We start from the raw sequence: 17,390 nt of genomic DNA on the forward strand, positions 1-17,390 counted from the left end.
TAAGCTATTGAAAATGAAACATTTGGAGATCTTTGTAGTAGGGAGACATGTACAAAAAGAAGAACCGTTATTCAAAACCTGTCAGCCCTTCAAATTAGGCCAGGTCAGGAAGATACCACAAAAAATAGTGGAACTCTACTTTATTAATTTAAGGCAAAATAACAGATTATTGAAAGCCTGTAAGTGTTTTGCCTTCCTTCCCTCTTATACCAAAGAAAATCAAGGTGGAGCAATTTTGAGTTTCTTTCTCCCACTATCTTGTTTTTCCAGATAAAGTTCATGTTGTCTTAATGGTTGCCATGTATTCTCTCCAAGGTCAACCCTGTGCTCCTCTATTAATCCACAACATATGTTATAAACTAATAAAAAACAGTTCTTATATAAAGTAAGACCATACTACTAGCTCATGATGCTTCCTTTTACCAGAAGGCGTTTATATAATCCATCTTTAGCACTCAACTTAGCACATTTTGTTCATTTATGCAACCTGTCCAGAGAACATTGGTCGGTTTTAAAATTTGCTCTGCTATTTTAAGGGCAACGTAAAATGGAAATTATCTTCAAAAAAATAATGTGAGGTGTTTGTGATACAAGAAAAGGAAGATAAGCATAAACTGTGGTCTTGGTTTTCCAGAAGAGTTCTTGGTTCTAAACTCTAGATTTATAACAGTAACAAGCTCAGTCGCTTTACCTTTCTTTTTCCTCTTTGTCCCGATATGGCAGCAAGCAAAGCTACATGACTTACCTCCCAATCAGTAGAAGCTCTCTGAATACTCCCATGCGTCTCATAGCCATGAGGATTCCCCTGACAGTCATCCCTTCGCAGAAACAAACCACAACTCTGGCCTTCGGCAACCTGTCCCGGAGCTTCTGTAAAAGCTTCTCAAAGCTTTTTTCTCCCGCATTGCTGTAGATCTTGTCTGAATGAGCAATACAAAGGCCTTCCTGGGCAGCCAGTTCCTTGAAAGCTTCCATGCCACTCTCTCCATAGTTTCCTAAACAAAAGGGAAAAATAAAGAAGAATATTTGTAGCTCAGGGTTGACCTGAAGCTCCCTGAGCTTGCTTGTTTTCTTGCAGACGTTTCATTACCCAAAGTAGGTAACATTATCAGTGCTAGTAAGGAGTGTGGTTTGCTGTCAGTTTATGTTTCTAGTGGCCTAGTCAGTGTTGGCAGGGGTGGTCTTAGAGATGCTTTGTTTCGGCTGTTTGCTGTTGGCTTCTTTGGCTGTTTCTTGATTGGGATATTGTTTACTTGATTGTTGGTCTGATGCAGGGGTGGGTTCTACTTACCTTTACTACCGGTTTGCAACGGGATCGCACATGCGAAGCAAGTATGCACGCTTTGCTTCTGTGCATGTGCAGAAGCTTCTGCGCATGCGCAGATCACCGATGACGACATCTGGGGTGGTGGGCAGGGCCTTCCACTGGTTTTACTACCAGTTCTTACGAACCGGACTGAACCAGGGGCAACCCACCACTGGTCTGATGTTAACCTTTGAGTTAATATATGGTGATTTGGGTGCTGATTACTGGTGGAGAGGTGCTGGAGTCTTTTTGTTCTCCTTTGGGCTGGTTGATTGTCTCTTGCATAGTCTACAGATGTTCCAAAAACACCAAATTCCCTGGTCTAGAATGGTCACATTTTCCCAATTGAAACTATGGTTAAATCTCTCTACATGTTGTGAAATTAAAGAATTTTTATCATGTCTTCGGACTGCTAGTTGGTGTCCGTGGATGTGTTTTGCCAGTCGTCTACCTGTTTGTCCTATATATAGTGGCTGTTTGTAGAAACCTGGCAATTTCTAGAAGCCTGGCACTCTGACAAATCAGCCATCAATAGACATATAGAAATTAACAACATCTATAGACTATGCAAAAGAGACTATCACCCAGCCCTGAAAGGAACAAAATGACCCAAGCATCTCTCCACCAGCAATCAGCACCCAGATCAGCAAAGGTTAGCTCCAAGGTTGACATCAGACCAACAATCAAATAAACAATACCCCAATCAAGAGACTGCCAAAGAGCCATTAGTAAACAACCCAGCCACAGAATTGCTAATATCACCCTCACCAACACTGACAGGCAAGCCGCTTGAATATAAACTGACAACAGACTACACTCCTTACTAGCACTGATGATGTTACCTAGTTTGGGTAATGAAATGTCTGTAAGAAAACAAGTAAGTTCAGGGACCCTTCAAAAGAGGAAAAGGTTGTCACTATTATTTCCAATGCACCTGAGAAGCTTCAAAATGACCAAGGTTGTATCTGCTCTGCTCACTGCATACATCTTAGCTGATTAAAACAAATCTACCAAATAATTCACTCCTCTACGGTTTATTTAAGAGGGATGCGGTGGCTCAGTGGCTAAGACCCTGAACTTGTCGATTGAAAGGTGGACAGTTCAGCGGTTCGAATCCCTAGTGCCGCGTAACGGGGTGAGCTCCCGTTACTTGTCCCAGCTTCTGCCAACCTAGCAGTTCGAAAGCACGTAAAAAATGCAAGTAGAAAAATAGGGACCACTTTTAGTGTGCCTTTGGTGTTTAGTCATGCCGGCCACATGACCACGGAGACGTCTTCGGACAGCGCTGGTTCCTCAGCTTTGAAATGGAGATGAGCACCGCCCCATAGAGTCGGGAATGACTAGCCACATATATACGAGGGGAACCTTTATCTTTACCTATAGTTTATTTGAGACCTATGGGAGCAGCACTTTCTAATCTAAATCTTCTTGGCTAGACCATCAGTTTTCATCTTACATCTCAGATAGATCACAGAGGCTGTATTGCTCAAATTATTTCACTACCACCATAAGAGCAATGGTTGGAAAGCAAAGAAGGCAAACAGGAGGAAAAGGGTCCCCCGCCCAGTTAGCATTACTTTATTTTTACTTAGTCTGAAACTCTGTCATTTCCAGCCTAGTTGAAAGGAGAAGTTAGCCTTCCATTGTTAGCAGAGGCCCCTGAAAGCAAACATTTGGGGAAAGGGGATATGAAAGTTAACCAAAAAGCAAGGTTTTCACTTACGCTTGGGTCTTGTTAATTCTGTGGAGACAGAAATCAATTGGGCTGCCAGCTATTAGGGCACTAGGAGCACACAGTGAAGTATGAACAAAGGCTGTCAATATTCCAAGAGGCCCCATTCGTCTCTTTCTTTGTAATTGCTGTTGCAACAGAGCATTATTCGAAGTATTGCTCCACCTGGTTTAAAACTTGCAAGTTGCTCAGCTGTGCTTTTTAGCTTTTTTTTTTTTTTGGCAACCCTTCAGGCACCTTCAGAAGTCTTTGTTTTGGGAAATTGGCTCTCTCCCTGGTTTCTTTTGGTGTGAAATTAATAACAGCAAAAGCAATTTTTATGTTTTCTGTGGGGCTTTATAGAATGAGTGGTGTGGCTTTGAGCCATAAATTAAATGCAAAAGCAACAGTATAGTGATTTTTCCCTCTTTTTCTCCCAAGCATGGACTTGCATATATTTAGAATTCTTTAGAATAGAATAGAATAGAATAGAGTAGAGTAGAGTAGAGTAGAGTAGAGTAGAGTAGAGTAGAGTAGAGTAGAGTAGAGTAGAATAGAATAGAATAGAATAGAATACTTTATTGGCCAAGTATTATTGGACACAAAAGGAATTTGTCTTGGTGCATACACTCTCGATGTACATAAAAGAAAAGATACATTCGTCAAGAATCATAAGGTACAACGCTTACTGATAGTCATAGGGAACAAATAAGCAATCAAATCATATTAGGAAACAGTGAGTATAAATCTTAAGGATTACCAGTAACAAGGTTACAGTCATACAGTCATAAGTGAGAGCAGATGGGTGATAGGAACAATGAGAAGATTAATAGTAGTGCAGACTTAGTAACTAGTTTGACAGCGTTGAGGAAATTATTTGTTTAGAAGAGTGATGGCGTTCGGGGAAAAACTGTTCTTGTGTGTAGTTGTTCTGGTGTGCAGTGCTCTATAGTGTCGTTTTGTGAGTAGGAGTTGAAACAGTTTATGTCCAGGATGTGAGAGGTCTGTAAATATTTTCACAGCCCTCTTTTTTGATTCATGCAATATACAGGTCCTCAGTGGAAGGCAGGTTGGTAGTAATTGCTTTTTCTGCAGTTCTTTTTATATTTGTAGGTAAGTTAAGAACACACAAGAGAAGAAAGTGATGCCACATAGAAAGTATCCTCCCCTGAAATACACGGAATCTTTACAATTTATCAGAAGAGTTTTTGCATTCCTAGCTGTAGTAACATGGTTCCTCATGTTTCTGTATATGCTCACAGGTTATGGGATTCACTTAATGACTGCCATTATAAGGTTATAAAATTGGGCCTGATCACATGATGACTTGCTTAACAACTGCATTGCTTAGCAACCAAAATTCTGGTCCTTGTTATGGTTGAAGATTGCCTGTAAGCACCATGCAACGATGCTGTTGAACAAATGTAGATTTCCAGTGCTAACATACCTTCGATGATTTGCTAGGAAAAAGGCATTATCTTATTTTTGCCCAGCAACTAAGGCAGAGACTGGATTGGTTTGTACAATTAGTTTTGTCAGTATGAATGTTATTTATATCAATCCTTATGAGCACCATCTAGTGGGCAAAATATAACCATTAAGCCGAGTTTATTAATATTACTAGAGAAATACTTACAAGGTGAAAGATTTATATGACCTGAAGAGAAACCAGAGTATAACCTTATTATTATTGTTTGTTGTACAGTGAGCCAAATATTTAGAATAAATTTCGCATGTTTATCCACCTACTGAGTCTTTCTCGAGGACCTGGCATAAGCAGATGTCAGGTGTCACCAATGTTTGATGGTGTTAAAGATATTGTCTCAGGATGGAAGCTGTTCCAAGTAAAGCTGCCCTTTGCAACTGACTGATTTGTCAATTGATTGACAGTGAATTTATCAGGGCTGATGATGTTCAAGTGGTGCTTCCGATATTTTGGGATTGCACCCAAGATACCTATTACTATTGCTATCAACTTTGCTTTCTTTTGCCACAGTCATTCTGCTTCTATTTGTGGGTCCAGTTTGGTTGAACATCTGCCATAGCTCCCATTCTTCTCAGAGCACACAAGCCCCACAACCACATCCAAGTAGTGCCTCACTGGTGGATTAATTTAATTGTGTCTCATTGCACAGTCAACCAGATGTTTAGACTTGATTTGGTATTTTAATCCACCTATCAAGTCATTATTATTATCTTTTTTATTCATTAAACATGAAACCCAGTCAACTGAACATTTAAAAATGTATCATAAATACCATTGACTGGTGCTAATGGTTGATAACGTGTTGCTGCCAAAGTGCTAGGTATCAACCAAGTATCTTCTTAAAATATACGATGTTCCAAGTAGCACAGGTTTTTGCAGTTCTGCTGGTGTTATTGCAGAAAGCTGCAATTTCTTGATGTGTTTTGTAAAATTCTTGGACATGGTACCAAGTGCCCCAATGACAATGGGTATCACTGTTACATGTTTCATCCATAACCAGTTTCAATGGCCAGTTCGCGATATTTCATGATTTTTTCCAGTTCTTTTTCTTCGACTCTGGCGTCTCCTGGTACAGTGATATCAATAAATTGTACACTTCGGCCCTCAACAACTGTGATATCTGGCATGTTGTGTTCCAAATGATGATCTGTCTGTATTTGAAAGTCCCACAAGATCTTCACCATCTCAATTTCAACAATTTTTTCCACCTTATGTTCCCATGACTTTTTGGATACAGGTAGGGCATATTTTTAACATAATGACCAGTGGGTTAATTTAGCAACTCGATCATGTCTAACTTTGTAATCAGTTTGCACGATTTTGCTGCACTCACATATTAAGTGCGAAACAGTTTCAACTTTGTCATTGCAATGTCAGCAGTCACTATCAAGTTGTTGTTGTTGTTGTTGTTGTTGTTGTTATTATTATTATTATTATTATTATTATTATTATTATTATTATTATTATTTAACCCACCTTTTTATTTATATTTGGTGAAAACAAGGTGCCCAACATACTTACTATTCTTCCCTCCCAGTGGTGAGATTCAAGTAATTTAACAACCGGTTCTCTGCCCTAATGATTTCTTCCAACAACCAGTTTGCCAAACTGCTCAGAAAGTTAACAACCGGTTCTCCCGAAGTCGTGCAAACTGGCTGAATCCCACCACTGTTCCCTCCTATTTTCTCCACTTCTCAAGAGTGACTTGATCTATATCACCCAACTGGCTTTCATGCTTAAGGGGGGCCTTTTCTGCCTCCCTTAGACATGAAAGGAAGGTAGGATCTTTGGTATTATGGCTTTAATTACTTCCATCTTTTAGGATTTCCAAATGGCCTTAACGGCTCTCAAAGAGAGTGCTAACAATCAGATGATTGCAAAGAAATACAATCCTTTCATTCGTCTCCACCATCCTGTTAGAAGCTACCCTTCCATTCCCTTACCATCCAGTCACAACTGATGAAGCTTCTTGGATCAGAAGCGAAATGTCTTCTTCTTCCTCAAGGAAAAAACAGTCCAGTTGCCTTTTGAAAAAGCACCTGTGAAAGTCCCAGTCTCCTGGTTTCTAGGTCAGCACCTTAATATCCCATCAAACATAGTTGCTGATGGCATCATTATTTTCAGCTTGTCTATTGCACAATCGACTAAAGTCGACCAAATCGACTTTATCGATTTGGGCCATCAGGATTGTTTTAAATGTCAATTTCACTTCATCCTCATCTGTAGCATATAACATTTTCTTTTTTGGGATGATTGTTCCGAGACAGGATCTTTGGGATCATGGCTTTATTTATTCTTGCCTTTAGAATTTCAAGCTCCTTTAATCAGGATTGTTTTATGCCTCTTTAATTCCTTAGCTACAAATTTAAAACTATTTTTCTATCTCCTCTTGGTATACATTTAAGATTTAAGATTTATAAACATATATACACGAATGTCACTGGTAAAATGAGATGATCCAATATTAAGGTATCAGAGTGCATTCTAAGGACCACACCGGATATCGTATTAAGATAGCAGCTCATAAATAATAATTGAATTGAATATTCAGCACTTAACATTCAGCAATCAGGATTTCTGTTTTGGTAATAAAAATTCTGGCTGAAAACTTTTGGGAGTGTAGTTAGGGAATGAAATTACACATGCAACAAACTTGCTCATGTAACATGTAATTAATAAAGGAACTTCTGGATAGTTCTCTAATTTTGGCACTGAAAAATTATTTGGCTTAATTATTGTCATTTAAGAGTACCACATTGAAGGTTATTTCAGCCCTGAGCTATAGTTTTCTCCTTTATTGATAATACCACATTGCTGTTTTATTGGCAATGCAATACGCCAAAGTATTACAATCCTTCATGAATTAAGTTTTGAATGGGTCCTGTTTTTACAAAATGTTTAACTGAGACAATAAAGTGTTAGGGTGTCACAGAAATATCAAAAGAGGATCAATTGATCCAGTCCATTGACTTGAGCTGCAACTCTCCAGGCACTTTTAGATATAGCAAGGCAAGGATTTTGCATCTCTACCCTGCAGTGTGTTCATTTGGATTTTTGAAACCTGCGTCTGCTAGCTGTACTTAAGGGATTAGGTATAACTCTAAACCTATCCAGTCTTGAAAGACTAAACTAATTTTGTCAAATCAGGCTTATCATGAGAACTGCTGACCTTGAAGTTAATCTATCATGAAATTAAAACCAAGTCCAAGAAAAAGCCTTGTGAAAGGGACCTTTCTAGATATTCTATGATCATCCTGTTTCCATCTCCATGACTATGTGGGGCAGTGAAATAGAAGCAGAAATGGGTGGCAGATAAGCAATTTTCTTTTTCTTCCCAATCTCGGAGGAAAAAAAGAAAACAAAAATAGGATAGAATAGAATAGAATAGAATAACAGAGTTGGAAGGGACCTTGGAGGTCTTCTAGTCCAACCACCTGCTCAGGCAGGAAATCCTACACCACTTCAGACAAATGGTTATCCAACATCTTCTTAAAAATGTCCAGTGTTGGGGCATTCACAACTTCTGCAGGCAAGTTGTTGCACCTATTAATTGTTCTAACTGTCAGGAAATTTCTCTTTAGTTCTAAATTGCTTCTCTCCTTGATTAGTTTTCACCCATTGCTTTTTGTTCTACTCTCAGATGCTTTGAAGAATAGTTTGACTCCTTCTTCTTTGTGGCAATCCCTGAGATAGGAATTGACTGCTTCCAGCCTTCTCAAAGGAGACTAAGAGCCTTATAAAACAATGTGGCAATGGAGGGACAATCATCCCCAATTATGTATAAGTGATATTGCCTGCTATTATTTCTGGACAGATGTCACGAATGTTGTAATTTGCATTAGTCACATCATGACACGATGCAAATGACATAAAGTATATATTTTATATCATTTGCACAGTAAGATCATGACACGTAGTATCACTTGTCTCTCTTTATTCTTCCCCCCCTCCCTGAGATTCACATGTGCAGATAGCTCCAAAAATGAGTTTATAGACTGGAAGAAAAGATGATTGGTAGGGCTGTAAGATGACTTGGACTTTATCAAGAAATGAACATAGCACTGCATCGTCTATTTTTTTTTCCCAGATCACCACTATAAAAAGATACAGCTGTATTAAGGAATCAATCATTAAAGTCAAACTGAATCTTAAAACAGCTGTACATTTTTTTTCTAGGTTGCACAAAAACCCGAAAAGAGGGACTGCTTCAATAAAATAATAGATAGGTGCTTGCTTAAAGTAAAAATAACTTGTTCCGAATAATATGCTAGGCATCCACAGCCTTCGGCAGCCAGATATGGGTAACAAACATCCAGATGACAGATAAATCCTCTACTTCTTTGCTGAAGTTTTTCTGTTCGGATCTGGTCGCCCCATCTACTGATCACTTTACAAAATTAAGTAGAATTAGAATACTAAAACATCTGTTGCATCAAATAGATTGTGCTATTTCCACATGCAGGAAAGTGAAACTACAGGAAGGACATCCGATTTTTGAACTAAGAAACCTACTATTCCAATCAGGAAGGAACATCAGGAAGGCTTGCATAACCCCTCCATTCTAATAAAGTTAAAAACAGTAATTCATAAGAACCCAAATTACAAGACAGAAAAATATAATAAACAATTATAGTAAACCTTTATTCCAGACGACTTGACCAAATTCAAAACACCGACTAAGAAGGATGCTCACCCAGAATAAAGACTCTCCCCAACCCTCTAGAATAGCCTAGTTTTTAAAGGCTTTCTGAGACAACAGTGTGAGATCCAGTCTAATCTTGGGGGGAATGTTGTTCCCATAAAGGGTATCACAACTGGTCATCTGCAATGCCTGAAGATGATATTCTCGAAGAAGCGGGACCCAGAGACAGTTTACTGGCCCAAATCTAATACTGGCCCAAAGTCAATGGGCATAGGCAATCCCAAGGATATTAAGATTCTTAGGCCATGCAGATTATGAACTAAGACAGAGGTCTTCAAACTTGGCAGCCTAGCTGGCTAGAGAATTCTGGGAGCTGAAGTCCACAAGTCTTAAAGCTGCCAAGTTTGAAGACCTCTGAACTAAGAGAACATTAAGGAAAAGCTATACTTATACTACTCAGTAATTACTATTGTCATTCATTCTTGAGTGTGTGAATGGCCCAATTTCTGTAGTCTCTTATTCTATTCATATCCAACTACAGATAGTCTTTGACTTACAACTACAACTGAGCCCAAAATTTCTGGTGCTAAGCAAGACAGTTGTTAAATGAGTTTTGCCTCAGTTTATGAACTTTCTTGCCACAGTTGTTATGTGAATCAGTTATTGTTAGTACCATAGTTGTATAGTGAATCTGGCTTCCCTATTGACTTTGCTTGCTATAAAAACACAAAAGGTGATCACATGACCCTGGGACACTGCAACCATCATAAATATGAACTAGTTGCCAAGCGTCCAAATTTTGATCTTGTGACCATGGGGATGCTGCAACAGTCAGTCATAAGTCATTTTTTTCAGTGCCATATTCAGATAATCTAATACAGGAGTGTCAAACTTGCGGTGTCACATTGTTGTCATGTGACATATCTGTTGTGGCCTGTACATGGCCTGTACAGCTAGTCGCTGATTCAGACAGCGAGGAGGCTGATGTGGTGCTGTGTCAGCAGCCTGTGCAGTTGGCACTCGAATCAGACAATGAGGAGGCTGGAGAAGATGTGGTGCCAGAGGCGGGGATTCAACCAGGGCCTTCAGAACCTCCAGTAACTCCCATAAGTGAAGAGGAAGAAGAGGAGGAGCCTCTTCTCAATGCACAGGTGCGCAGGGCTGCCAAAAGGCAGGAGTGGCTCCTCAGGAGGAGGTCTCCTCAAGAGTAAGGCTTGGGGCTAATTGGCCACTCCCTTAGCCTATTTAAAGAGGAACGCTGACTGAAGCAATTTGCAGGGAACAACTTCGTTCCCATACCTTTGTGTCTTGTCTTGCTTATCTTATCAGTTTCCTGCAAATTGCTTCTGAGCATTCTGCCAACCATAGTAAGTTTTCAATTATTATTCTTTGAATTCTTGGTGGCTTTTAATGCAATTAATTAACAGCCATTGTTGTAAAAGACTGGTTTATTCAGTAAATTAAGGTTTGAACGGACTTTGTGTGTGCTGTGTTCTTTGGGGTCCGTACCTGGGGCAGAACAGTAGCACGACTTTTCCCCCCTTTGCTAAACCAATGGTGGGCATGGCCAGCACATGACAAATCTGGCCCACGGCCCACGAGTTTGACACTCCTGGTCTAATAGAATAGGTCTCACCCCTTTCTGAACTGCATTTATTTAGAATATTACACAATATTCCTCCAGGCACAATCATAAGTATTCCATTATCAACATTTATGAGAGTGTATCATGCAACTATCACTGGATGACAAACTCAGATAAAACATTCTGACACATGTGTTAGTCTTTTTGTTAAGAATTAAACATACATGTCCCCACTTTCCCATAGATTCCAGTACAAGAGATTAGTTCACCTTCATTCAGATGTATTATACTTCCTTTCTTTCTCTTAATTTCACAGACACCCAATATTTCATTTCCTTCCATTTCATTTTATTCCCTTTACCCCTCTTAAATTCCAGGTCACCCTATTCATATGAGATGGCCAGCTTCCAAATAGGCCTATAATTATTACCATCCATCACAGTGTTGATCTATTGAGGTTTTCACACAATGCTCTTTAATAATGTAGAGAAGGAGTGAACTAGCCATGTCTGTGCCACATGCAGCACCTGATTCTTATTTTGTCCTACGTTTCTGATCGACTTTAGAAAATATCACATCTATTTCTGAAACTATATTTCATGTTTGCATTAATTGCATTAAGAATTTGTGGCAAAAGCTAACAGCCATTTGAGAGAAAGCAAAGTGTTCATAATAAAAATTATAATAAATTATAATAAAGTGTCTCAATCCATTCAAAATACGCAGTCGTACACTCTTCAGGGTACACTTACACTTCTCCAGCACAGCAGAATTTAAACAACTCAACAAAATAGATTATAGCAAAAATCCTCCTGTGGATAAAATTTCTCCAAAAAAAATAATAACAAATCCAATCATTTACAACAGCTTGGCGAAAGATCGTGAAGAGCTGCATTAGAAATTAAAGGAACTGACATTTCTGAGATCTAAGCCCTTGCAAATAATTTGTTAAACTTCACCACAGGTACTCTTGCTACTGTGATTCATCAAAGTGGGTATATTATTTTTCTCTCACAAAGCTATTTCAGTCAAGAAAATATGAACATATTTTATATGAGGGTGACGGTGCATATGTTAAATAAAAAGAGGCTGTTTTAATGAACTTTTAATTCAAACTTTCAATTTAACCCAAATTAAGTTAAACTTTAACATTTGAACAATAAAATATTACACATTTCTCTGATATTTAAATAAATTTGATCAGAAATAGAAAAAAACTATACTCTTCTATTTTATTATAATAAAATATCTTATTAGACACAGAATATCTTGTCTTATAAACAAACAAATACCCCCTTTTGGGGGATCTAATTCAAACTTTCAATTTAACCCAAATTAAGTTAAACTTTAACATTTGAACAATAAAATATTACACATTTCTCTGATATTTAAATAAATTTGATCAGAAATAGAAAAAAACTATACTCTTCTATTTTATTATAATAAAATATCTTATTAGACACAAAATATCTTGTCTTATAAACAAACAAATACCCCCTTTTGGGGGATCTAATTCAAACTTTCAATTTAACCCAAATTAAGTTAAACTTTAACATTTGAACAATAAAATATTACACATTTCTCTGATATTTAAATAAATTTGATCAGAAATAGAAAAAAACTATACTCTTCTATTTTATTATAATAAAATATCTTATTAGACACAGAATATCTTGTCTTATAAACAAACAAATACCCCCTTTTGGGGGATCTATCATTCTTTTATCAGCCAATCAATTATGGGATTAACCATTAAAAGCTTGCCCTGTCATTATTTATCCTTCAGCAAATTTGAAAACCTTGTTGCGCAAGATAGAGGAAAATTGGAACGCAAAGAAGAGTTATTGAAAAAGCTTTTGCTGAATTCGTCTAGGGTTTATTTTGAAATCCAATTCCTTGAATTCTAAACTTGGACATCACTTGCTAAATAGGTACCTTAATTGGGGCATCATTGAAAGCAGTATGTCAAGGGCAAACCTTAATTAACTTGGAAATCAGGCTTCTTTTAACTAAAAAAAGTTACAATATTGGAAAATGTCATGGGAAACCTGTATATTTTCCCCCTCATTTTTGTCAAATTAATGCTTTGTCTTCCATTTTTTTTGAAAACTCAGAGAAGTTGGAGAAGTAAAGAATAGTGGCCTTTTTGAAAACACATTCTGAGGAGAACGAGCATCCAAAATAGCAATAATAAAACATCAACTAATTTCAACCTGCCACATTAAATGTCTTCCTCACTCATGATATTTTCTTCAGAATCTGAGGACATAAATATTTCATGGCTATGACCATATACAGTAGATAGCTATGTTTCCATTGTTAAAGTCACTTTGATCTCAATGATCTCATACTAATCTTTTAGTACAGTAGTCATTTCATTATTATTGTTAGTGTTATTGTTGTTATTTCATATATTTCCATTTGTGCGAATACTTCTGATGCTGGCCTTAAAAAAGATGAGGCCCTTGTTTGTAAATTATATTAAAAAAAATAAGTCAACAAGCAATTTAATTATAACTTTACATAGAGAGAACAGGTAAAATGTCACAAGCTCTATACACATCTGCAGAATCAACTTTATGATACTTTGGTATTACTTCAGTTTTTTAAATGGGTTATCAAAGTAAACCAATTTAAACTAACGCAAAGTTAATTTTAAAAATTGACATTTTAATTAAGTTTTATATCTTCATTTGCAACATGATTATTAAATTATATTATATGGAAAAATAATTTGACTGTTGAAATGCATTAGCAATTAATAATTTAAATATTTCTGAAATTATTTAATCAAGATTTGTTGACTGACAGTTGTTTTTACAAATAGGAAAATGTTGATTTATGAGCAGCAACTTTTGAAATTGGGAGCAAAAGTTTGCCTACTTTATCCATTCGGGCCTTCCCCAACTTGATGCCATCCAGATGTGTTTTACTACTGGATATTGGATACCCATTAGCCAGAAACTGTCAGGCGCAAGAAACCAGGAACCGGAATAGAGTTCAAAGGTACTACAAATTTATTCCATGCTTTCTATACATAAAAATCTGATCTACTAACGGTCAAGACAAATTGGTGCTAGATAAGAGTCAGTGGAATTCACAGGGAGCTGGACTTAGGTCTTTTGTGGGAGTTTAGCAACTCCAAACTGATGATACATTTGACCCCGCCCTCAGGCTCAGCTTAGTCATCTCCTACATCAACATTGAATAAGGCATTGGGGAAGATGAGGATATTAGCCCTATGATTTGTAAGTCCATCCTTCATCCAGAAATCTAGATCACAAGACCTGCAGAGCAAACAGCCTAAGTAAATGAATTAATTAAGGCTAACTTCAGTTTTTCCCAACAAAGCAAACTGGGCTGAGACATTTACGAAGTCTGACAAATATAGAGAAATGAGCAAGGCAATAAAAGAGCATTCCAAAACATCCTTGAACAAATTGAAGTCTATGAGTGTTCAGGAGGGCTGTCTTCCAGATTATTTATGATGTCATTATCCAAATCTAACATTGTATCTATTGGCAGTAAAAGCCAATGAGCATGTTCTATCTTAACAAACAATCCCACAGATCTCTAGTCCGATCTGCACTCTTTCATTGTCATTCAAAAGTCAGGTTGTCAAGGTGGAGCTAGTTAACTTCATAAAGTTTGCTCACCAAAGTTCCAACAACCAGATTTTAAACTCTAAAATAGCTTGACCCAAAACATATTTCCAGTCTACCTCAGCCCACAACAGAATAAACTAAATTAATATTAGCCTGTGGACCCATGAGAATACTCCCAATCTGATCTAGGTCACAATGAGATTACGGAGTGGGAGAGAGTGGAATGTCCAATACACTATGGAAATGGGATCAAGAAAGGTAATTGTTCTGGCCAGGCTGCAAAACACGACAAACCCTCTGTAGTTACCTAATTGTTCCCTTTATTAGGAGTGCCAGCAGCCCTGGCAAAAAGTCATCTCTGTCTCTCACAGTAGGCTAATAAGTCTGTCCGGCAGGGAGATGAATAGTTGTCTGCCACATCTATTCATCTCTGCCCCCTGCCTTTTATCCCTAGAGCTAGGGTGGGGCTTCACTAGCAGCGGTGGCTCTTCCATCCCAAGGACCGGCCCATAGATTTCCACTGCTCTCCTCTTCTCTGCCTTCCGCACAGCCACATGTCAGGACTGACCCCAGCTGTTCCTCCTCTTCCTCACCAGCCACCTCCAGACCTGGGGTGCTGTTGACTCTCCATCTGAGGGCTGATGGACGGCCCAGGCTACGCCTCTGTCTCTGTCTCTGACAGCTCCATTCCCTCTTCCCCCTCGGAACTCTCAGATTGTCTTGATGCTGGCCCTGACTCCCACGCCACCTCCTCATCTGATTTGGCTGCTGGAGGGGTTGGCGGCCGACATGCCAAAACAGAAATACAATAAAGAATATGGAGTGGGGAGGACATTTAGGCATTAGCTAAGCAAGTTATAGTTTAGGGCCTCACATTCCACAGGGCCTTAAACATTTGAATTTCAGAGTTTCTGAGTCCTTCGGGAGTAGGGCGGTATATAAATTAAATGAAAAAAAAAAGAGTTCATTATTACTTGTATTTAAAAAATTATTCTGATTGCTTACTGTGTGTGTGTATTGGTGTGTGAATAATTATCCTGAAAATGACATTTCAGCATTGTTTCCAGAGTATTATATTCTAGAACCGTGATGGCGAACCTATGGCACAGGTGCCAGAGGTGGCACACAAAGCCCTCTCTGTGGGCATGTGCGCCATCACCAGCTGCTCTTCTGGTTTCCGGTGTGCACATGTGCGCTGGCCAGCTGGTCTTCGTGGGCACAGGAGCGCCTGAAAATGGCCCGAAAAATGGCCAAAAAAACAGGCTGTTTTTTGGGCCATTTTCCAGGCCACCTTCTGGCCATTTTCTAGGCCATCTTCCGGCCATTTTCCAGACTGTTTCCAGACTGTTTTTTGGGGGGCATTTTCAAGCTGTTTTTTGGGCCAAAAACGGCCTGAGAAACGGCCTGAAAACAGCCTCAAAAACAGCCAAAAACAGCCAAAAAACAGGCATGTGTGCTCCGGCCAGCTGGTCTTCGGGTTCCTGGTGCTCCAGCGTGCACACATACACACGCGTTCCGGTTTGGGCACTCGATGCCGAAAAGGTTCACCATCACTGCTCTAGAATAATATCAGGCCAGCCAAACGACAAATCTGTAATCAGTAAATGCATTTGTATGAAAATAATTTGTATTTTTCACTTTAAATACCTTACTTTTAAATAATTAAAAGGCATATATATATTTTCTGTGGTGACCCAAAATCTTGTTTTGGTATGGACCCGTGGTGGGTCACTACCGGTTTGCCCCGGATCAGGCGAACTAGTAGCAGCAGCGGCGGAAGGTCCGCCCACCACCCAGATATCTCTGCGCATGTACAGAAATGTTGTGCGCATGTGCCCATGAGCGAATCGGTAGCAGCTGAAATTGAAACCCACTACTGGTACGCACCTTAGTGAGACCTTCTGGCGTAACTCTCTAACAAGGCTTTTTATAGCTTAGGGCCTCACCAGGTCTAAAACCAGCACTGGAGAAAGGAGAAAAATTAGAAGAGAGGAAGGAGGGCAGGATAATTTAGAAGCTAATTAGATAATCCTCATAATACTGTAGTCAATACTGGTACCTTTCTGTTAGCTGTTTTAATAAATAATGAAGGTCCAGTTCTGAAACATACCCCTGTATGTTACATACATAGATACGGTATATCTATTTATAATTTTTATAAAGTAATTTTATTTGATATTTTATAAAATATTTTATAATTTTTTAAAAAGAAAAGTTCCTAAAAATTATAGGCAAGTTTACCTGATTATTTTATCTTAAAAATAGCAGGGGAAATAATAAAACATCTACTGACTAACTTGTAGACAAAAAGTACTTGATTATTACCAATCAACATGGTTTTATTGAAGATAGGTTCTTTTCTCTTTTTGATAAAGTAAGTGATTTTGTAGGCAAAGGGAATATAATTTATGTCTCTCAATTTCTGCAGAACCTGTCACAAAAATCATATGACTTCTTCTCAGCCAGCCTCTTCTTCTCAATTAATTTGAGACCAGAACCCTAAGAATTTTATATGATGCTGTACAAATGACTAAAAGTGAAACATGCAAATCTCTCTGTATTCATATAATTAGGAAATTAAAAAAATCTAGCATTTGGATTACTTTGATTGATCTCAAGTAACATCAGAGTTGGACTGGATAATACTTAGATGTAAGAAAAAGCCGAATTAGAAGTTGGCATGGGAAATTTATTTTATTTTATTTATTTTATTTTATTTCGAATTTATATACCACACCTTCTCCCGAGGGACTCAGGGCGGTGTACAGCCAGCTAAAAACATACAATTGAAAACATACAAATTGAAAAGATATCCTGGAAGAAGACAATGGCAACTCACTACATGCTAAGAAAATGGCACAGAAATGGACACAGAGTGCCCAAGAGTCAAAGGACATTGATCTTTCTTCTATTAAATCTATTCCAAATAAATGAACTCATTATAGTCGGTATAGTTTGGAAGAAGCCATCAAAACAGTATTCTGTAGGAATGAGTACATGATTAAGTAATGATCTGAGAATTGGATGAAGACAAAATGCCATAGTCATTTTGTTT

The 17,390-nt window shown here is 38.2% G+C and overlaps 1 protein-coding gene across 2 annotated transcripts in view; it reads right to left on the reverse strand.

The window, feature by feature from the left end:
* Positions 1 to 17,390, reverse strand: part of GRM1 (glutamate metabotropic receptor 1) — a 209,108-nt gene that overhangs the window by 151,686 nt on the left and 40,032 nt on the right. For both annotated transcript variants that reach the window (XM_070952047.1, XM_070952053.1), the window contains exon 2: positions 746 to 995. In XM_070952047.1, the coding sequence (XP_070808148.1) occupies positions 746 to 995 (250 nt within the window). The remainder of the gene's footprint in view (positions 1 to 745; positions 996 to 17,390) is intronic.

This window comes from Pituophis catenifer, unplaced genomic scaffold (genome assembly GCF_029215685.1).
Source record: "Pituophis catenifer annectens isolate HBS135680 unplaced genomic scaffold, rPitCat1.0.hap2 SCAF_1, whole genome shotgun sequence".
NCBI lineage: Eukaryota > Metazoa > Chordata > Lepidosauria > Squamata > Colubridae > Pituophis > Pituophis catenifer.